The sequence below is a fragment of the Marmota flaviventris genome, chromosome 5, assembly GCF_047511675.1.
Source record: "Marmota flaviventris isolate mMarFla1 chromosome 5, mMarFla1.hap1, whole genome shotgun sequence".
Taxonomy (NCBI): domain Eukaryota; kingdom Metazoa; phylum Chordata; class Mammalia; order Rodentia; family Sciuridae; genus Marmota; species Marmota flaviventris.
In genome coordinates, this window is record NC_092502.1 from 71775914 (window position 1) to 71799714 (window position 23801).

Genomic DNA, 23801 nt, shown 5'->3' on the forward strand with positions numbered 1-23801 from the left:
TTCATTGTGTCCCATAGATTCCGATATGTTGTGTTTGTATTTTCATTTATCTCTAAGAATTTTTTGATTTCCTCCTTTATGTCTTCTGTAACCCATTGATCATTCAGTAACATATTGTTCATTCTCCAAGTAATGTAAGATTTTTCCTTCCTTCCTTTTATCGTTGATTTCCAGATTCATTCCATTATGATCAGATAAGATGTATGGTATTGTCTCCACACCTTCATAATTTCTAAGAGTTGCCCTATGGCATAATATATGGTCTGTTTTTGAGAAGGATCCATGTGCTGCTGAGAAAAAAGTATATCCGCTTGATGATGGTGGATATATTCTATATATGTCAGTTAAGTCTAGGTTATTAATTGTGTTATTGAGTTCTTTAGTTTCTTTATTCAACTTTTGTTTGGAAGATCTGTCCAATGGTGAGAGAGGTGTGTTGAAGTCACCGATAATTATTGTGTTGTGGTCTATTTGACTCTGGAACTTGAGAAGAGTTTGTTTTATGAATGTAGCAGCACCATTGTTTGGTGCATAAATATTGATAATTGTTATGTCTTGTTGGTGAATGGTTCCCTTTAACAGTATATAGTGTCCTTCTTTATCCCTTTTGATTAACTTATGCTTGAAGTCGATTTTATTTGATAATGAGGATGGCCATCCCTGCTTGCTTCTGAGGACCATGTGAGTGGTATGATTTTTCCAAACCTTTCACCTTCAGCCAGTGCATGTCTTTTCCTATCAGATGAGTCTCCTGAAGGCAGCATATCATTGGATCTGTTTTTTTAATCCAGGTTACCAGCCTATGTTGCTTTATTGGTGAGTTTAAACCATTAACGTTTAGGGTTACTGTTGATATATGGTTTGTACTTCCGGTCATGTTTGTTTGCTTATTTATTCATTTATTTTTAATTGGTTTGTTTTTCCCTCTTTAATTAGTCCCCCCCCACTTTACTGAGGTACTTCCCACTGTTGGTTTTGGTTATTGTTTTTCATTTCCTCTTCGTGTATTGTTTTGCCCAAAATGCTTTGCAGTGCTGGTTTTCTGGCTGCGAATTCTTTTAACTTTTGTTTATCGTGAAAGATTTTTATTTCGTTGTCAAATGTGACAGCTTAATTTTGCTGGATACAATATTCTTGGTTGACACCCATTATCTTTCAGCATTTGAAATATGTTGTTCCAGGATCTTCTCACTTTCAGTGTCTGTGATGAGAAATCAGCTGTTAACCTAATTGGTTTACCCCTGAATGTAATCTGCCTCCTTTCTCTTGTAGCTTTTAATATTCTCTCCTTGTTCTGTATGTTGGATATCTTCATAATAATGTGTCTTGGAGTTGGTCTATTGTGGTTCTGTGTGTTCGGCGTCCTGTAGGCTTCTAGGATTTGGACATCCGTTTCATTTTCATGTATGGAAAGTTTTCTAAAATTATTTCATTCAACAGATTGCTCATTCTTTTGGTTTGGACCTCTATACCTTCCTCTATCCCAATGACTCTTTTTTAAAAAAAATATTTATTTTTTAGTTTTCGGCGGACATAGCATCTTTGTTTGTATGTGGTGCTGAGGATTGAACCTGGGCCGCACGCATCCCAGGCGAGCGCGCTACCGCTTGAGCCACATCCCCAGCCCCCCAATGACTCTTAAGTTTAATTTTTTTTATGATATCCCATATCTCTTGGATGTTTTGCTTGTGATTTCTTACCAGCCTTTCTGAGTTGACTAGACTCTTATTGAGATGATATATTTTGTCTTCATTGTCTGATGTTTTGACTTCTATTTGATCTACTCTAATACTCTCATTTGAGTTTTTAATTTGGTTTATATTTTCCTTCATTTCTAGGATTATTGTTTGATTTTTTTTAATAACCTCTATCTCCCAGTAGAATTGTTGATTTGCTTTTTGAATTTGTTTGTGTAGTTTGTTGTTGAGGTGTTCTTTCATTGTTTGCATTTGCTGTCTAATGACCTCTTTAAGATTCCATTCCATCTGAGTCAGGTATGCCTTGAGTTCTTTATCTGACCATTTTCCTGATGCCTTTAGGTTCTCCTGTAGATTTAGGCTGTCCTGCATTGTTTGTAATCCTTTTTTTCCTTGTTTTTTTTTTTTTTTTTTTTTTTTAGGATGCTCGCGTTACTTTCCGGCTCTGTTTGACTGCTGTGTTACTATTTACTCCTATAAATTTGTTTTGGTTTTGTATATCTTCGGGATCTCTCCTTTGTGATGGGAGACTATGTCTAGAGATGTTGGGTTTTATTGTACTTTAAAGCAAATTCATTCATTTCATAAATGACATGTGGATTCTGATGGCATATAGCGACTTGCGGTTTGGTCTTAGGACTTTATGTTTGGGTTGGGTGATGTGATGGTATGGGGGTTGGTATATCTTAGCAACCTTGGAAGATTGCTCTACTGAAGGGGGGATATTAACAGGAGAATAGAACAGAGTATTTGCTGGTAGCTAGGGACTTGGGATTATCGTAGACCGCCTCGGAACCTTCACCTATATGCATTTAGTAAATTACACATAGTTGAAGTCATAATGCTTGGGAGAAAAGGTAGGGGAAGGGGAAGGAAGAAGTCACTAAAGAGAGAGAGAAAGAAAAATAGGAAGAATAAAAGAAAAGGGGAAAAAAATTGAAAAAAAATGCAGTCTTAAGAGTTCGACATACCTCAATATTGTAAAAGCAATCTATGCTAAGCCTCAGGCTAGCATCATTCTGAATGGAGAAAAACTGAAGGCATTCCCTCTAAAATCTGGAACAAGAGAGGGATGCCCTCTCTCTCCACTTCTGTTCAACATAGTTCTCCAAACACTGGCCAGAGCAATTAGACAGACGAAAGAAATTAAAGGCATAAAAATAGGAAAAGAAGAACTTAAATTATCACTATTTGCAGATGATATGATTCTATACCTAGCAGACTCAAAAGGCTCTACAAAGAAACTATTAGAGCTAATAAACAAATTCAGCAAAGTGGCAGGATATAAAATCAACACGCATAAATCAAAGGCATTCCTGTATATCAGCGACAAATCCTCTGAAATGGAAATGAGGACAACCACTCCATTCAAAATATCTTCAAAAAAAAATAAAATACTTGGGAATCAACCTAACAAAAGAGGTGAAAGACTTATACAATGAAAACTACAGAACCCTAAAGAGAGAAATAGAAGAAGATCTTAGAAGATGGAAAAATATACCCTGTTCATGGATAGGCAGAACTAACATCATCAAAATGGCGATATTACCAAAAGTTCTCTATAGGTTTAATGCAATGCCAATCAAAATCCCAACGGCATTTCTTGTAGAAATAGAGAAAGCAATCATGAAATTCATATGGAAAAATAAAAGACCCAGAATAGCAAAAACAATGCTAAGCAGGAAGTGTGAATCAGGCGGTATAGCGATACCAGACTTCAAACTATACTACAGAGCAATAGTAACAAAAACAGCATGGTACTGGTACCAAAACAGGTGGGTGGACCAATGGTACAGAATAGAGGACACAGAAACCAATCCACAAAACTACAACTATCTTATATTTGATAAAGGGGCTAAAAGCATGCAATGGAGGAAGGATAGCATCTTCAACAAATGGTGCTGGGAAAACTGGAAATCCATATGCAACAAAATGAAACTGAATCCCTTTCTCTCGCCATGCACAAAAGTGAATTCAAAATGGATCAAGGAGCTTGATATTAAATCAGAGACACGCCGTCTGATAGAAGAAAAAGTTGGCTACGATCTACATTCGGTGGGGTCGGGCTCCAAATTCCTCAATAGGACACCCATAGCACAAAAGTTAATAACTAGAATCAACAAATGGGACTTACTCAAACTAAAAAGTTTTTTCTCAGCAAAAGAAACAATAAGAGAGGTAAATAGGGAGCCTACACCCTGGGAACAAATCTTTACTCCTCACACTTCAGATAGAGCCCTAATATCCAGAGTATACAAAGAACTCAAAAAATTAGACAATAAGAGAACAAACAACCCAATCAACAAATGGGCCAAGGACCTGAACAGACACTTCTCAGAGGAGGACATACAGTCAATCAACAAGTACATGAAAAAATGCTCAACATCTCTAGCTGTCAGAGAAATGCAAATCAAAACCACCCTAAGATACCATCTCACTCCAGTAAGATTGGCAGCCATTATGAAGTCAAACAACAACAAGTGCTGGAGAGGATGTGGGGAAAAGGGTACACTTGTACATTGCTGGTGGGACTGCAGATTGGTGCAGCCAATTTGGAAAGCAGTATGGAGATTTCTTGGAAAGCTGGGAATGGAGCCACCATTTGACCCAGCTATTCCCCTTCTTGGTCTATTCCCTAAAGACCTAAAAAGAGCATGCTACAGGGACACTGCTACATCAATGTTCATAGCAGCACAGTTCACAATAGCAAGATTGTGGAACCAACCTAGATGCCCTTCAATAGACGAATGGATAAAAAAAATGTGGCATTTATACACAATGGAGTATTACTCTGCATTAAAAAATGACAAAATCATAGAATTTACAGGGAAATGGATGGCATTAGAGCAGATTATGCTAAGTGAAGCTAGCCAATCCCTAAAAAACAAATGCCAAATGTCTTCTTTGATATAAGGAGAGTAACTAAGATCAGAGTAGGGACGAAGAGCAGGAGAAGAAGATTAACATTTAACAGGGATGAGAGGTGGGAGGGAAAGGGAGAGAGAAGGGAAATTGCTTGGTAATGGAAGGAGACCCTCAGGGTTATACAGTGGAGGGGGTAGAGAGAGAGGAGGGGAGGGGAGGGGAGAGGTGGGGAGGGGGGAGTGTGGAGGATGGGAAAGGCAGCGGAGCACAACAGACACTAGTATGGCAATATGTAAATCAATGGATGTGTAACTGATGTGATTCTGCAATCTGTGTATGGGGTGAAGGTGGGAGTTCATAACCCACTTGAATCAAAGTGTGGAATATGATATGTCAAGAAATTTGTAATGTTTTGAACAACCCACAATAAAAAATTAAAAAAACAAACAAACAAAAAAAAAAACTGTGAAGTATCAAAATTGACCTATTAAAAAAAAAAAAAAAAAAGAGTTCGATTATCTTCTCTTCCAGTAGGTGGAGCTGTGCCCTCCGGGCCAAGCTTCTGCCCTCAAGACGCAGGAAACAATCCCTGTGATACCGCTCCTCCTCCCCAGCCAGGCGGCTCACCAATCCTGGTCGTTGGCCCAGGGACCCCCACTTCTCCTGCCAGCCAGGTCCCACTCACCGGTGGCGTTATCCACAGATCTAGCTACACTCCAGGCCTATAGCCCCCTGGGTTCCCTGTTCTCTTAAACGACTGTGCACTCTCTCTGTTTGCCATTCACCCAGACCCCGATGTTGTGGAGCATGGGGGCTGGGGGCCATCAGCTTATTTTGCCTGATTCCCTCCGGTAGCCACGCCCCCGGGAACTGGCGGAAAAAGGCCTGGGCTGACACTGCTGGTGGGAGGGGGAGATGGAGGTCGTGTGCCCCTCCTGATTCCCTCTGCTCTGATTATTATGCCCACAGAGAGCTGGGGAGAGATTTTTGAGATTTCCCAGCTGTATGGGGAGGGAGGGCTCAGGGTCACACACCTGTGGTCACCAATTTCGCTGTGGAGGGTTCCATCTGCGGAACTCTGATGGCGTCAGTTATCTGCCATGGTGGAGGCCCGTTTCCTTGCGGGATGTGCGATGGGAAGGGTGGGTCTGGTTGTCTCTCCTAAATCCTACCTCGGCTCTCGGTCCACTGGCCCATGGAAGTTTGGTTGGCACCACCTCAAAAGATCCTCCAAAGTTCCGAAGTTTTGTTTCTCTACTCTGCTCTAGGGTCTCTGTAGCGCCCAGTCGCTGCGAGTCCGAGGTGTGTGGCAAATCAACCAGCCAGTAACTCCGCACGGAGTGGTCTGGATTTACCCGCACCCGAGCGTGCTGCTGCTTCTTAGAAGCTCAAACTGCTCGCTTAGGTACCACCTCAGCCCAGCGTTGCTGGACGTTCCTGAGCAGACAGCATCCAGTTGTTCTGAAGTCTCTCTTTGCCAGCGTAGCTGAGGAGGTCAAGAGATTGCTCCCTCCGCCTGCCATGTTCCAACTCCTATTTATTCCACCATTTGTTTTTTACAAAGTGATATTTTTTTCTTAAATTATTTTTAATTGATTTTTTTAAAAAAATAAATGACAGTGGAATGCATTACAATTCTTATTACACATATACAGCAAAATTTTTTCATATCTCTGGTTGTATATAAAGTATGTTGACACCAACATGTACTTTGGATAATGATGTCCATCAAATTCCACCATCCTTGCTAACCCCCTGCCCCTTCCCTTTTCCTCCCACCCCTCTGCCCTATCTAGAGTTTGCCTATTCCTCCCAAGCTCCCTCTCCCTACCCCACTATGAATCAGCCTCCTTGTATCAGAGAAAACACTTGGCATTTGTTTTTTGGGACTGGCTGATTTCACTTAGCATATCTTCTCCAACACCATCCATTTACCTGCAAATGCCATGATTTTATTCTTTTATTGCTGAGTAAAATTCCATTGTGTATATATGCCACATTTTTTTAATCCATTCGTATACTGAAGGGCATCTAAGTTGGTTCCACTGTTTAAAGTTACCATTTTTCCTTTCAGTGAAAATCCCATAAATAAATGTCTAAGGAAGGAGGGGAATAGGAAGTAAAAGATCACCATTAAGTAATTACTCTAATAGTAATTGCAGATGATCTCCCCTAACATTATATAACGATTTGTAGGGATTTGTGTAATCAAAGTATTTCCCCAATTTTTAAAAATAATTCAGTGTTTTGTTTTGTTTTTAGTAACTTCACCTTGTGGTACACCAATATCTGATTCTAGAACATTTTATCATCCCCCAAATATACCCATAACCCTAATACTCCCCATTCCTTTCTTCCCCTTTCCCTTCCCCTTGATGGTCACTAATCTGTCGCTATGGATTTGCTATGTTGGAAAAGGCATATAAAAGGAACTATATGAATGTGGCTTTTTGGTGTGTCTTTCACTTAGCCTAATATTTTTAAGGTTCATCTGTGTTATAGGATGTGTCAGTATTTTTTCACTTCTTTAAATCGTGACATAGTATTTCATTGTGTGGACAGATCACATTTTATTTATTTGTTTATAAATTGATGGATATTTAGGTCATTTCTATATTTTAACAGATTATAATGTTCACAGCAGTATTTATAAGTTTTTGTGTGAACATGTTTTTGGTTTTTTTGGATATACATCTACGTATAGAATTTCTGTGTTCACATACTAACTCTATGTTCATGTTTAACTTTTTAATTTTTTCACAGTTTGACAGTTTCCTGTGATTTTTGTTTACAACAGAGAAAAGCATAGTAGAGATTACTTTGATTTGTCAATCTAGGCTGGAATCATCAGTAATAAGACATATTGAAATCACAAATCCTGTGATATGATGCATTGAGAAGGACATGGCATCTTTGTGGTGCCTCTAACAGGGGTTTATGACCTTAGTTTGATCATGAAAAGATATCAGACAATCCTGAATAAACTGATCAGTATTCCTCAGGGGTGCCAAGGTAATAGATGATAAGTAAAGACTGAAAAACTGTTGCAGCATATAGGAGACCAGGAGAATAGGCCATGTGGGATCTGGGAACAAAAAAAGGACAGTGGAAACACTGGTAAGGTTTGAAAAGGACCTTTCAAAAGGCTATAGATATTGTTCATTATACAATAGTTATGTAAGATGTTAACATTAGGAAGGGGTGTTTGGAAACTCTACCATTTCTGCAAACTTGGTGTAAGTTCAAACATAGTTTAAAGTGAAAAATTTAAAAAGAAATCCATTTATTCTTATTCATGTATCTGCAGATCAGCTAAACTTGGCCTGATCATGGTTGGGCTTACTGGGGCTTAGCTTTAATCTGTAGTTTAGGTCCAGGTCTGCTTCATGAGTCTCCCATTCTTCTTGGACCAGAAGTCTAGCAACTTTTTCTCATGATGATGACAGAATCCCAAGACACAAATCAACTACAAAAGCACATTTCAAAAACCTCTTTGTGGCACTTTTGCTAGTATCCCACTGGCCAAAATACCTCACAAGCCAAATCTAAAGTCAAGAGGTAGGAAAGTACCCTGTACCACTAGTATGAGGAACTTCAAGGGCATGTAGCAAACAGTATGATAAGTAGAGAATAAGAAATTTGGAGACGAGCACAATTCACAATAGCTAGACTATGGAACCAACCTAGATGCCCTTTAATAGATGAATGGATAAAAAAAATGTGGCATTTATACACAATGGAGTATTACTCAGCATTAAAAATGACAAAATCATGGCATTTGCAGGGAAATGGATGGCATTAGAGCAGATTATGCTAAGTGAAGCTAGCCAATCCCTAAAAAACAAATGCCAAATGTCTTCTTTGATATAAGGAGGGCAACTCAGAACAGAGCAGGGAGGAAGAGCATGAGAAGATTACCATTAAACTGGGATGAGAGGTGGGAGGGAAAGGGAGAGAGAAGGGAAATTGCATGGAAATGGAAGGAGATCCTCATTGTTATACAAAATTACATATAAGAGGAAGTGAGGGGAAAGGGAAAACAAAACAAAAGAAATTTGGAGACAGTGATGCAATCTGCCACCAATTTTTCTTCCCCTGGAAAAGCAGTTGTTATCTGGGTCCTGGCCTGTGATTGACACCAGTAGGTGTCAAAACTCAAGCATGAGGTAGCCTTATTTATTGTGGACAGAATGTCAGCAGGATGGGATACTCAGCCATAGGATCTGCTCTCAAAAGAGTCAGTAGTCAGGCTCTGAGGGTTTCTCTGGCATCCTAACTCCTTTCAGTTAGCTTCTACCTCACTTTTGGCAAAAGTCATCTACCTCATGTTAGCAAATGATGGTTTTGGAAAGAAGAGTATTATTAATCCAGTGGGGAGTGGGTGGAAGTGGGAAGCTACCTACCTCTGTAAGAAATGTTTTCATAAATCTAGACCTGGATTCTTCAGGAGAAATGCCAGATTGACCTTTAAAAGAAAGAGACGTCAGGTAAATGCAGTCATAAACCCAAGTAGTTCTCACCAATCAGACTTTGCCCCCTCTGAAAAAGAATATATAATATATATATATATATATATATATATATATATATATATATATATGGATGTGTGTGTATATATATATACACACACACATACATACATATACTTTTACCATGTTGTTCAGTATTATGAAACTACTGGTTAATCTGATCTACTGGAGGATTTAGGAGGAATTAGAAATAAAGACCTTAGGTCTCTCTTTCTCTTCAAGAGAAAAAATGTTTTATATCTGTATTCCAATGTCTGTAGATATACCCTTTTAGGGGGAAATTTGAAGTCTAGTTGGAAACATCACACATTTGAAGGGAATGAAAATCCTTTTGACTTCATGATTGTAACTGTACCTTTCTGAACCCAGCAGGATGCCATGGCCATGACCTCTCAGCAATCACTGTTGCTTTTGAGCAGTGACAGGCGAAGTGTGTGTTGCCCTTTTGTTTTGTGTTTTAATTTTTTTTTCCTACCAAAGGTAAACATGTGGACGGGTCCCCCCTCCCCCTTTACTTGTTTGTTAAATACTTAATAAATTTGAGAAGCACATTATCAGGATATACTGTATTGACCTTCTGCCCCTCCTCTTCCCTGTTTGATTTTTGGTTCAGTGGGAAGAGAGGGTCCTGACACCACTGTAATAATGAGAGTTGGGTTTGTAAATGTCACGGTGAAGAAATACCTCAATAATGTCTATTTAAAAAACAAACAAACTGATCTTATGGGTTAACAAGCCAGCCTGGTGGGATGTTCTCCATCATCATTTAACCAGCAGTGGTTCTAAAAGTTTTGTGTATCCACACGGTCTTAGACCTCCTTTTAATGATTGTGTTAACTTACAGCTCAGGTAGTATTTTTTTCTTAAGGCTATCTCAGAGCACACTGGCTGAATGTTGTTGTGTGTAGCAAAGTGTTTACTTTCTTTAAATAACCAGCTCTGTAATAGTTCTTTGTTTTTAGCAGTTTGTGTAGTTGTTTTCAGAGGAAGAGTTTTTCACATTTAGGGGGTTTTCTTGTGTTTAGGGTGGTAAGATATCTCTTTTCCCCTAAAGTCAATGCAGATGAGGGTGGGTGGGTAAAGGGATGTTTTAAATTAGCATGATAGGTATAGTCTGTTGGGTGGGAGGGTTGTTAGTATTTTTTTAAAATAAATCTTATTTAATACTGTTCATTAGATATCATGCCTGGTCAGCAAAATGCTTTAATTTTTTTTTTTTTTTTGTATAGAATATGTGTCTCAGTTGAGTTTTTTATTTTATTTATTTTATTTTTTTTTTTAAAGGAAAAGTAAATGCAGGATTGGGGGATTCTAACACAGATCTTATGCCCGGTGTTAGTCATACTGACTACATTAAACCTCTAATTTTTATTATTTGTTCCAGGCAAACTGATAGGAGAAATACGCACCACCACAATAACTTCTCTGGCTACACAAAGCAGACTGTTGGCCCTTGTGGGGTGCCAACTGCCTTTTGTCTCTTTTTAAGTGGTTTTGGCCTTGGGAATGCCGACTCCATCATTTTGGTGGATGGGTGGGGAAATCAAGATTTTCCCCAAAACCTTTAGTAGGCAAAAGTGGGTTTTTCTTTGTTTGTGTTTCCCCCTCTTCCCCTCTTTGGTTTTTACTTTTAAATCTTAAATGTTAATGTTGCAGGCCGCAGGCATGACAGGCAATGAGCAGATGAAGAACCAATGGAATAGTGTTCAAAAACTCCTATATTAGCTCACAGGCTTCTGAATGTATCGCTTTGGTCCACAGAGAAGGCCGGAGAAGGTAGCAAGGAGATGCGGTATTAGCTGCTACAGCCTTAAAACAAAGTTGGTGTCCCTTTGGACTTTAAAATTGTTCCTATGCAGCTTATTTTATTTTTGTTTAATCAAATAAACAAGAGGGTTTTCCATGGGGGGAAAAAAAAGAGTCAGTAGTCGAGGGACTGCCAGTGTAGGCTTTGCAGGCCTGTCTGCCTTTCTGGATCCCAATTTTATTTTCTGCCTATTTATTCCCTTGCCTCCCATCTCTGGCTCCTGATACACACACACACACACACACACACACACACACAGACACACACACACACTCACTCTCTCTCTCTCTCTCTCACACGCGCACACACACACACACACGATTTCTCTATGCCTCTGTTTTACTCTTTCTCAATATTCTTTCTGGTACTTTTTTCTTCTGCCATAGAAGTTAAATGATGCAGATCAGATAACACTCTCTAACTTGGTCTTTTTCCCAATGGGGTAGAAACCTTTAAATACTATATTTTCTGTTGCTTCTGCCATGACTGGTTTTACATTTTAAATGAGCATAACCAGTGTTTTGAGTTAATGTTACTGTGCTTGCTCCTGGGGTGGCTTTTGTGAAAAGTGCAATTTTGGAAATTCTCTCCAAATAAAATAGATTTACATAAGATTTTCCTGTCTTCCTTGGCCATCTTAGCAAGGTCTAACCTGTCATATCTGAAGCTTCTATACTCATACTCATGTTCTCTATTATTTCTGTGTATTCATCTATTTGTATTCTTGATCAAAATCAGAAAATTCAAGACACTGCATTTATTGTTATTATTTTTAATAGACAGCCCAGCATAACTATTAAACTTTTTATTTCTTTTTTTTTCCACATTTTTTATTGGTGCATTATAGTTGTACATAATGGTGGGATTTGTTGTTACAGATTTGTACTTGCACACAATATAATAGTTTAATTTGGCTAATGTCATTCCCCAGTATTTGTTCTTTTCCTGCCCTCCTCCCTCCTGACACTGCTATTATTATTATTATTAGTAGTAGTAATAGTAGTAGTATTAGTACTATTACTGCTAAAAATAGCTGTTAACACAACTAATTATTATGAATCTACCTGCCCTAGTGAAAATCCTTATTGATCTTTTTATACACTTGTAGATCAGCCAGGATGTCCTCTTTTTCATTTAAAAATGTTTACTCAACAAATAATTATTGACAGTTCACTATATATTAGGCCATATGACAATCCTTATAGGAAAAATAATGAGTATTTAACCTATAAAAAACTATAACTAATGCTTGTACTAAGTGCTATAAAGAAGAGAGAGGTTCATGGTGCTGCACAAGCCTTTGGGGCAGATAGATCTGATCCCAGGGAACAGAAGATGCTTCTCAGAGGAAGTGACCCTTAGTTGATATTAGAGATAGTGAGGAGATGGAGGCTGAGGTTAGAAAGAATATTCTGGGCAAAAGAAACAGCTGGTGAAATGGCCCTCTTGTAGGAGTGTTTTAGTCAACTGTTTCACCATGGTGACTAAAGGACCCAACCAGAACAATTATAGAGGAGAAAAAGGTTATTTGGGGGCTCCTGGTCTTGTTCCATAGAAGGCCGGCTTCATTACTCTGGGCTCAAGGTGAGGCAGAACATCATGGCAAAAGGACATGGTGGAGTAAAGCTGCTCAGTTCATGACAGCCAAGAAGCAAAGAGAAAGCTTGAGTTCAGGAACCAGGGTTGATATAAACCCCAAGGGCATGCTCCCAAGTTCCTCCAGCCACCCCCCACTTGTCTATAGTTATTACCCAGCAGTCCATTCAAATTATTAATCCATCAAATGGATTAATGAGAACCATTGTCCTCAAACATTAGTTTTATTTTCCCATCCCAGGAAAGAAGCCTAGAATTCCTGACGGTATACTAAGCCAGAAGCCCCCACAGTCCTGCCAGCCTGGTCTGCTCCTCCATTCTAGTAGCCTACAGGTTTCTGTGTCAGAACTTTTACACTTGTTGCTCCCTCCATTTGAAATTCCCTTTTCCCCCAGTCTAGGTCTTTTTGCCTCATTTGACCCCCAACTTAACCTTATCAGAAAGCCACCCCAGAGAATGGTTCTCTCACTGTACTACGAACACGTTTTGTGTTTGTTTTTGTTTTTGAATTCTTAAAATACTTTGGCTGAGGTTAGAGGGAGATCATTATGCATAAACCCTTAGGAACTATAGGTTGCTGTGTACTTTAGCCAAAGATACAGCAGCTCCCTACTGAAGTGGGGCAGCAGAAGAGAAGCAGTATGTCTTGGCGTGCTTTTTCCTTGGCTCCTTGTTTGGCAGCAGAGTGGCTGGAGTAATTCAGAGTTCAATATGATCCTGCCAGAATTGCGAAAAGGAATTCTTGCTACTTCCTTGCCCTCTTATACTCAGGGTTTACCTGATCATTCTGAGACAACTTGTACTATGAGTTTCCCTTGAATTAGGCAAGGCAATACCATCTGGGACGAGAAAGCAGAGTCAAAGTCCAGGTGAGAGAAGCACCATCTTTGCTTCACATTTCTTGTCTCCTGAAAAGCCCTTTCCTTGAAATGCTCTGTCCTGGTAGACATTAACATTCATCTTTGTATTCCTAAAACCCACCACAAGTAGCCTGGTGTATAGTAGTTACCTGGTAAATATCCTTTACTCTGGTAGTTTTGTGCGGTGCATGTGAATAGTCCATTCATTCTCATAAAACTTGTTTTCCCAGCTAATGGATCAGCTGCTCTGAGATAGGTGGGAGTGGGTTTTTCAATTCTCTTGGTTCTACTCCCTGATTCCTTGGCTTGCTGTGTTTTCCTGCATTCCCAGTTGCTTTCTTCTTCCATCTCATAGATGTTATGAGCCACAAATTTTATGTGCCAAGCTTGGCATAAGGACTGGGGAAATCCAAAAGGAGGAGATACAGTCCCCGTGCTCATAAGAAGGAGCCTAGTTAAATGGATGAGGGTGGTGAGGTGGAAAGCTTGCTGGGATGGCAGGCTGTCTGGGGCTCTTTGGGACTTTTGGGGGAGGGGCAGGAACTGTCTTGGAGAAAACAATTATGTAGCCATGTCCTCAGGGTTGAATAGATATCTACCATTCATTCACCTGCTGCATGTAACAAAAAAGCTTAATAATACAATTTGAAGAAAACATAGAGTAGCTCAAATAGGCAGTTCTAATGAGAAAATATTGGCCTTTAGATTAAAGTGTATAAACCTCTGGCTCTCTTTGCCTCAGCCGGATTCCTTTATAGATTAGCAAAAGGAGTACATGTGGGGTGGGTGGGTTAGAGGGAAAGAGAAGGCTTCCTGAAAGAGGTTACTGAACATAGCAGTATGGTCTTTATAAACTAGTAAGTTCTATTGGCTTGTTAGCTAGCCAGTCTATCCTGGAGTCCCTCCTTGGACTCTAGACCTTAAAAACCTTTTCTCTTCTTGGCTTTTAGGTCAGGCTGTTCCTGCAGGATCCCATGTGCGGCTGAATCTTCAAACTGGGGCAAGAGAAGTGAAACTCCAGTATGAAGACAAGTTCCGAAATAATTTGAAAGGGTTGAAAAGAGGCAGAAGGTACAGTGTTGACCCTAAAATTTGAGAGGCTAAATGATAGTATTGATTTTGAAATATAGAAAGTGTTGCCCAAATTTGTGTGGCATTTATTTATTTATTTATATAGAATTTGTGACGTTTACCAGTACAGTCTTTGGAAGGATACAGTTTGCAAAGCAAATTGTTACTTTGAAAAAGGCTATAGACGGAATGCTTAACCTGCTTAAAAAGAAAACTTTTTTTCCCAGTACTTTAAGAGCACCCATTTGAATCCCAACAATTAATGTGCTGATTATAGATGAGTCATCTATTCATTAAAACAGGCCTGTTAGGCCTTCTGCTTTGCAGTAATACTTCCTTGGTGAACAATAAAATTGCATTTTAAATAGTCTTTAATTCAGACTAACTTTTCCTCTTGTTAGTCAGTATTAAAATAGGCTTTCTAATAGTATACAAGTAGAAGCTACTATATTCTTCAGTGGTTAGAGATTGCCTTACTTTTTAATAACCAGTTCAGGTTATTTGATTTTAGAGAATTAAATAGTCTCTATTTGTCTCCTCATTGCCTTGAATTAACAAGTTTTCTTTGCTTGGTATTTCCTGAATGAGGGAGAAGGAGGTTAAGGCATGGGATGACAGCCATTGCCAGAATTATGCAGTTCAGAAGCTCAGTATAAACACCAGCCATGAAGTCTCAAATGTAGGGACCAGCAAATTATGGCCTTTGGGTCTAATTAGGACTGCTGTCTGTTTTGGTATGGTCTATACGCTAAGTTAGCTTTTATATATTTTAATTGTTGAGAAAACATCAAAAGAAGAATAATATTTCATGACTCATGAAAATTATGTGAAATTCAGATTTCAGTGTTCATAAGTATTGGAATATAGCCATACTCATTCATTTACATGTAGTCTGCTATTTTCTTGCTACAGTGACAGTTGAGCAGTTGGGACAGACAGCTTACAAAGCCTACAGTATTACCTGGTTGTTACAAATAGTTTGTGGACCCCTGTTCTGAAACACTGTAAATAGTGGGAATTAATCATGGATTACGTGGGCTCAACTCATTCCTGAGATTTTTATTATTTAAACAAATTTTACAGTTAAATGTGAGTCAGAAAGGGACCTTAGAGGCCCAATTCTTACCTGAGTCTTTTCTTTGACATACCTGACAAAAAGGTCATTCAGGCAGCCCATTTGTATTAATGAGATTTGGGCAGTTTTCACTGTTGGAAAATTCTGCTTTTTGTTGAGATAGAGGTATTTGTTTTCCTTCTAGTTCACCCCAAACTAGGAAGGGTCTTTCCTTTTTCCCAGTCTCTGAAAATGGGTCCATACCTGGTGTTTTAGTCAGTTTTGTGACTAAGTTTGTTCTGATAAGAACAAATTAGAGGAATGTTTTAGTCAGTTTTTTCACTACTGTGACTGAAAGACCTGACCAGAACAACTGTAGAGGAGAAAAAGTTTATTTAGGGTCTCATAGTTTCAGAGGTCTCAGTTCATGGACAGGCATGGTTTTATTCCTTGGGGCCTGCAGCGAGGCTGAACAACATGGCAGAAGAGTGTGGCATAGGGAAGCAACACACATGATGATCAAAGAGCAGAGAGAGAGACTCCACTCTCCAGATACAAAATATGTATCCCATAGCCATGCCCGCAATGAACCACTTGCTCCAGCTACAACCCACCTGCTTCTAGTTACCACTTAGTTAATCCCATTAGGGATTAATTCACTGGTTATGTTAAGGCTATAGCCTAATAATTTCTCCTCCAAACCTTGCATTGTCTCACAGGTGAACTTTTGGGGGACATCACATCTGAACAATAACAAGGAGAAAAAGTTTATTTTGGCTCATGGTTTCATACTTTCAGTCCATGGTCTGCTGACTTCATAGCTCTGGGCCAGAAGTGAGGCAAAATATCATGGTGGAAGGGTGTGGTGGAGGAAAGCAGTTCAGTTCTCGACAGCCAGGAAACAGGGTCCTGGTGTTTTAGTCAGTTTTGTGACTAAGTTTGTTCTGATAAGAACAAATTAGAAGAATGTTTTAGTCAGCACTTTTTAAGTGCAAGGAGCCAGGGGTAATATAATCCTCAAGGCATGCCCCCAGTGACTACTTCCTTTCTCTAGCCATATCCTACCTGCCTATAGTTAATACCCAGTAATCCATTCAGATTATTAGTCCAACAAATGGATTAATCCTCTGGTTAAGTCATAGTTTTCATAATCTAATCATTTATATCTGGACATACCTTTATTTTCTCACACATGAGCTTTTATTTTCTCTTACACACCCATCATTGGGATGTGGTAGTCACAAATCAGACAAGATGCCAGCCTTATGGAAACCTCATCTAAATCACAACACCTGGAGTGACCCAGGTCACTGTCATACAATTACTTCTTTCTCACAACTGTATAAAAATAATCAAATATTATTGTGGTCCCTGCCAACCTTTCTTCATTCCCTACACACATATATTTCAACATCTAATAGTACTTTTAAGAAAGTCTTTTCTCACATCTAATATAAGTGGGTTTTTTTTTCTTATTTTTTCCTTGTTTTAATTATATTGAGTTTGGAACTTGATGCATATGGAGCTTTTTACTTGTTGATTTTTCTGCCATGGGAAGTTAGTTTTCCACTACCTGACCATAGATCATCAGTATGGACAATGGTTGCTTTATCTGTTGTTCAATTTTTTTTAGACTAGAAAGTACAGCTGGGTGGAATGGTGGGTGCATGCCTATAATCCCAGCTGCTTGGGAAGCTAAGGCAGGAAGGTAGCCAAAACAAGGCCAGACTGGACAATTTAGGGAGAACTGTTTCAAAATTTAAAAAATGGCTGAGATGTAGCTCAGTGGTAGAATGCTGGTAGAGTACCCTTGGGTTCAATCCCAGTACCTTCTTTAAAAAAATTTTTTTGTTGTTGTAGGTGGGCACAACACCTTTATTTTATTTTTATGTGGTGCTGAGGATTGATTGAACCCAGTGCCTCACGTGTGCTATGCAAGCACTCTACCACTGAGCCACAACTCCAGTCCCCATTCCCAGTGCTTACAAAAAAAAAAAAGTGGATGAGGAGAAAGCACAGCCATCCATGTGATCCATAGAGACACAGCATAAGAGAGAAATATTTATTCCCATTTCTACCTCTTAATTTTTCTCCTTTGGAATGTTTCTGAAGGCTCTGCCCTAGAATGACCTTCAGGATATGCTGGATATTTCTTCTTTCTTCTCAGCAGTTATAGCCAGTGGCAAACCTGTCTGAACAGAAGCCCAAAGGCATTGACAAGGTAGTATGGTGTGGACGTTTGGTGCTGTGCGTTCAGTGACTCTGTTTGCATGTGGTGATGACTTCTTCCTTCTGGATGAGTCTCATCCTGTGTTCTTCCAGTTCCACTTCATAGTGTCTTCCTGGCTCTTGAACACTGGGACAGGAACAGAGGCTCAGAGGTGGAGGCCAGTATCCTGAATTGGTATAGTATTTTGCTTACCTGCTTGTTCTGTTTTGGAGAAGTTTCCATCAGATTGATGTTGGTAAACCCAGAGTTAAGCACGACTGGCCTGGAGGTAAATGGACTTGTTCAGCACTACTGGATTGGAGGGAGATAGGGAGGTCTGTTAAGCCTAATTCATTGTATCTGCACTATGATGCCTGTGGGCTGTAAGGCCTGGAGAGACTCTGGATTCTCTTGGTCCTGCCTGACTTCTGTGCATATTTGGCTCCTATTGCTTTTTATACTTTAAGCTGGTTTTTGTACATATCCCTGCTGATATCTTTATAGAATATCTTCTTGCCCTGGAAAAAATAGCTTCTTTGAATCTTCCTCCTGTGTTAGAGGGCTGAGGGACAAACTACATTCATGTTGTACTATCTTGGGTTGACTATATGTCACGGAGAGTATGGTATCGTGGTTAAAGGGGTGGGCCAAAGACAGAGCTATTTATTTCCTTCCTTCATTCTTTTCACAAAAGACCTACGGAGTACCTGTGCACCCATCATTGGGGATGTGGTAGTCACAAAACAGACAAGATGCCAGCCTTATGGAAACTGGCAGGCAAAAAACCCAGGTAAATACACACACAAGTAAGATAATTAGAGATTGAAAAAAGAAAAAAAAAGTGCTAGGGAAGAAATGGAGAAGGTGATGAGTTCCTGGGGGAGAGCACTTTAGACAGGAAGATTGAAAAGCCCTCATCAAGCTATTTGAACTGAGATACAAAGGATGAGGAGGATTTATCCCTGCAGAGGGTTAAGTTTATAAGTTTAGGGGTCAGAACACTTCAAGAACATGGAACAATAAGAATAATTCTGGCTTTGTCAAGGAGAAGGCATTATCAAATTGGAGAAAAAGGAAAATGATGCAGGAGAAGAAAGGACACTACTAGGAAATGAGAATGAGAGGGATGTGGGAGCCAGATCTTGAGGGTTTTTTAAAAAATAATATTTAATTTTTAGCTGTAGTTGAACACAACATCTTTATTTTATTTATTTGTTTTTATGTGGTGGTGAGGATTGAACCCAGGGCCTCATGCGTGCTAGGTGAGCACTCTACCACTGCACTACAACCCCAGCGCCCAGATCTTGGAGTGTTAAGGAACATTTGAGTATTCTTCATTCACCTTTAATGGTAGTAGAAAACTATGGATGATTTTAGACATGAGAGTGATTTAATGTGGTATTATTTAGCAGGATAACTCTAGTTACTTTGTGTCTGGAGAAGAGATTGAAGGTGGAGAAAAGAAGAAGCACAGAGACAATGAGGACACTATTTCAGTAAATCAGACAAGGCATAGTGATGCTTAGCCTAAGGTATCTTAATGGAGAGTGGGCGAGCTTGGAGATTTAATTTGGAGGTAAAGCCAACAGGACTTGCTTGTGATTTAGATGTAGAGGTTGAGGGAAGGAAGGAAGGAAGTTCAGAATATTCAAAATAAAGTCTCATTTGGGGGTTTGAGCAACTGGGTGCTTGGAGGTGCTATTTATTGAAATAGAAAAGTTGAAAGAGGGAAAGAATCAAGAACTATGTTTTAGATTCAGTAAATTTGAGGTATTTGTTAAACATCTGAGACCTAAGATACATCAGTTGTGAGAGGGGAGAAGTTCAGGTCAAAGATGTATTGGCATTACTGATAGATCAATATTTAAAATCTCATGTTGGAGATGAAGAAGAGAATTTGTTCAGGACTGAACTCTGGGGCATTCCCGTATGTAGGGTTTAGGAGAGAGAAGAGGAACAATAAGAAGAGTTAGAGAAAAGAGTAAGGAACAAGGAGAGTGGGGTAAGAGAAGCCAGGAAAGAAGAGTGCTTTAAGAAGGGAAAGGTGCACTGTGCAAATGCTGCTGAGTGGTTGAGGAATGTGAAGTTAGTGAAGGGACCATTGGATTGGTCATCGATTATTGGTAATTTTTTTTTTAAAGAGAGAGAGAGAGAGAGAGAGAGAGAATTTTTTAATATTTATTTTTAGTTTTCGGTGGACAAACATCTTTTATTTTTATTTTATTTTTATGTGGTGCTGAGGATCGAACCCAGGTCCCGCCTGTGCTAGGCGAGCACTCTACCACTGAGCCACAATCCCAACCCCAATTATTAGTAATTTTGATGAACAGTGTTAGTGGTGTGGTGGAGACAGAATCTAGGTCAGAGCAAATGGCAATGTAAATACAAATCAGGAAGATAGGGATAGTGAGTATAGACAATGTGTTCATTAAGTTTTTCCCTGTAAGAATAGGGAAATGGCATGAAGATATGAAGAGATTATGTGGGTCAAGGAGTGCTGTATGCTGATGAGAATAATCCAGTTGAGGGGTGAAATTGCTGATAGTCATGAGGGTTAAACCTTTTGTGAAGGCACATGGGATCTAAAACATGTTTAATAGGTGCAGGGACGCTGTCATCCATTGTAATTTAAGGATAGTAGAGAGCATAGATCTAGGTGCATGTTGGTTTGCAGAGCTGATGATGGAAAGATGAGGAAATTTTTGATAACTTTCATTTTTCTCAGTGAAGAATGAAGTGAGAGTAATGATGCAGTAGTGTGTGAATGTATGTAGTTGGGGATGAGCTTTGTATGTCTGAGGATAGAGATAATGCATGGCCTGGGAGAGGGGCACTAAAGGCAGCAGAGATACAAGGCAAGATAGGATTAGTTCTGACCAAATCTTGGAAGAGGCAGAAGAGATAATCTGTTCAAGTTGTGGCTCCTGAATCCTTAGCTCCTGGTAGGGAGCTGGGTAGGACAGTGGTATCCTCATACAGTTGACAGTGGATGTTGCTCTGTGGAGAGAGGGATTCGGGATTCTCTTACCTTCTTTGTGAGGTTATGCTGTTTGAATGAAATACTACTTTTTAAACTAACAAACTACTGACCCACAGTAAAGTATTAAATAAATAGGAGTGATTAACTATAATTAATGAGATTAGAAGGACTGAGGTTTAGAGAACAAGTTTTTCTCAGAACCTAAAGAATCTTTAGGATGAATCAGAAACTGAATGAGGGGCTGGAGTTGTGGATCAGTGGTAGAGTGCTTGCCTAGCATGTGTGAGGCACTGGGTTCTATCCTCAGCACTGCATATAAATAAATAAAATAAAGGTCCATTGACAACTCAAAAATATTAAAAACAAAACAAAACAAAAACAAAACTGAATGAGCAGAGCCCTGACTGATTACACGTTTTTCTCTTGAAAGCTGAGAACTGTTAGGATTTTGGACTATGAGACTGACTTGCTGTGCCCTTGAAGTAGAATAAGAGAACAACCCTTTCCTCCCCCACTCTGAAATCTCCAGGGTTATCCTTAACCAAGCCATAGCCAGACATGTCCAAGCACATTCCATATGTACACTTCCATTTGTCCACATTACCATTGTTAACTGACTTGAGTGCTGGTGGTGAAACCTTTCCCCATTCCTCCCACTGATGCCTTCTCTCCAATCAAGGTAAATGGTTGTGGCTTGGATCAACTCCAGGGGTCTTTGTTAGGATACCACTCTAGTCTCTTAAAATATTGAGATTGCTGCCATGTTGAGATTACTCTCTCCCCTTGAAGGCAGGCTATGGAAAGTGGCCGACCTTGATTCTTCTACTCATCAGTATCTCAAATCCATTCCTCTGTGAGATTAATATATACCCCCTGCTTTTCCTCATGGCTCAAAGATTCTTCTTTTTTTGGGGGGGGTACTAGGGATTGAACTCAGGGACACTCAACCACTGAGCCACATCCCCAGCCCTATTTTGTATTTTATTTAGAGATGGGGTCTCACTGAGTTGCTTAGCACCTCACCGTTGCTGAGGCTGGCTTTGAACCTGAAATCTACCTGTCTCAGCCTCCAGAGCTGCTGGGATTACAGGTGTACGCCACCATGCCTGGCCTCAAAGGTTATTTTTAAGGTGTGAATCTATCCAGTCATTTTTGTAAAATCAAACTGCCTTGTCAGCATACTCTGAGGAACTTGGGTCCCTGTTGCCCTCCTTCCCTTTCTCTCTATCCTCTGCCTGCCACAAGGCCCTGCTGTGGCCTGTGCTCAGAGAGCAGCATCACAGACATTCTAGGATCATTTCTGCCTACCAGCTGTAACCTCTTTGTCAAAGGTGGGCTTCTCTCTGCCCTGTGCCTTTTCCTTTGTCTTCAAGAAATAACCCCGTCTTTAGCTGTGTGTTTCCTCCTCTAGCCTCAAGGAAAGTCACCCTCTTGGGCCTCTGGCTGTCTGAAGGCAAAGGTATAAGAATATACTAGATATTGGCTTGGCCTAAATAACCTTGGAATGCCCAGACAGCCAGGGGCTTTTTCTTTATTGGGGAATGTGGTACCTTTCTCCTGACTCTCAGCTTCTCTTTGGACAGACTGGACATCAATACCAATACCTATACATCTCAGGACCTCAAGAGTGCCCTGGCCAAATTCAAGGAGGGAGCAGAGGTGGAGAGTTCAAAGGAAGACAAGGTATGTGATCTTCTTTTCAGTTAGTGTAAGCCTGCAGCATTGCCTAGAGTTTTTGCACAGGAGAGAAACATGTTTTCTAAAGTTTTTGCACTAAACACGGAATAATCATGTTGTAAAAATAATAGGAAGAGCGCCGGGAGTGGTGGCACACACCTGTAATCCCATTGACTCAGGAGGCTGAGAAAAGAAAATCCCGAGTTCAGAGACAGCCTCAGCAAAAGTGAGGCCCTAAGCAACATAGTGAGACCCTTTCTCTAAATAAAACACAAAATAGGGCTGGGGATGTGGCTCAGTGGCTGAGTGCCCCTGAGTTCAACCCTACTACCAAAAAAAAAAAAAAAAAAAAAAAAAAACTGTTAATGACAAATAAGAAACTCATTATTTAAAACAAAAACAGATTCCTTGGAAAGCTGGGAATGGAACCACCATTTGACCCAGCTATTCCCCTTCTCGGACTATATCCAAAAGACCTAAAAAGAGCATACTACAGGTACACAGCCACATCAATGTTTATAGCAGCACAATTCACAATAGCTAGACTGTGGAACCAACCTAGATGCCCTTCAATAGATGAATGGATAAAAAAAATGTGGCATTTATACACAATGGAATATTGCGCAGCACTAAAAAATAGCATGATCATGGCATTTGCAGGGAAATGGATGGCATTAGAGCAGAGTATACTAAGTGAAGTTAGCCAATCCCTAAAAAACAAATGCTGAATGTCTTCTCTGATATAAGGGGGGGTGACTCGAAATGGAGTAGGGAGGAAGAGCATGAGAAGAAGATTACCACTAAATAGTGGAGAGAGGTGGGAGGGAATGGGAGGGAGAAGGGGAATTGCATGGAAGATGGAAAGAGACCCTCATCATTATACAAAATACATGTATGATGATGTGAGGGAAAAAAAAAAAAGAAATGTGTCACATTAGATTGGGTAGAGAGAAGTGAGGGGAGGGGTGGGGAAGGGGGGACAGGAAGGGCAGCAGAATAAAATAAACACTAGTATTACTGTATGTATATACGTGTCTGTATAACCAATGTGATTCTGCAACCTGTTCACTTGAAAAAATGAGAAATTATACCCCATTTGATTCAGATGTATGATATGTCAAGATCATTGTACTGTCATGCGCAACTAATAAAAAAATACAAAATATATATATATATAAAAATAAAACCAAAACAGACCAAAACCAAAAACAGTGCTGGGAGCATTTCAGTCTAGTTAGTTTAGGATCCAACTTTCTACAACATGTTTGGAGAAATTGTTGCACAGAGCAGAGGTGTCCATATTCTCCATTGTCATAGGCATGAGTCCGGTGAAAGGAGATTACAACCCAGAACCCTTCCCTTGCATTGGGATTCGACACAAATGTGTTCCAAAAGAACAGAAGAGCTGAAACATGGAAGGGAAAAGTCTGGATTTTTGTCTTTGTCCTTTGAATAT

At 39.7% G+C, this 23801-nt stretch overlaps 1 protein-coding gene across 4 annotated transcripts in view; it reads left to right on the plus strand.

The window, feature by feature from the left end:
* Sil1 (SIL1 nucleotide exchange factor) overlaps nucleotides 1-23801 on the plus strand; it is a 318102-nt gene that overhangs the window by 138542 nt on the left and 155759 nt on the right. For all 4 annotated transcript variants that reach the window (XM_071612326.1, XM_071612325.1, XM_027927476.2 and 1 more), the window contains 2 exons: nucleotides 14305-14425; nucleotides 22252-22351. In XM_071612326.1, coding sequence (XP_071468427.1) covers nucleotides 14305-14425; nucleotides 22252-22351 — 221 coding nt within the window. The remainder of the gene's footprint in view (nucleotides 1-14304; nucleotides 14426-22251; nucleotides 22352-23801) is intronic.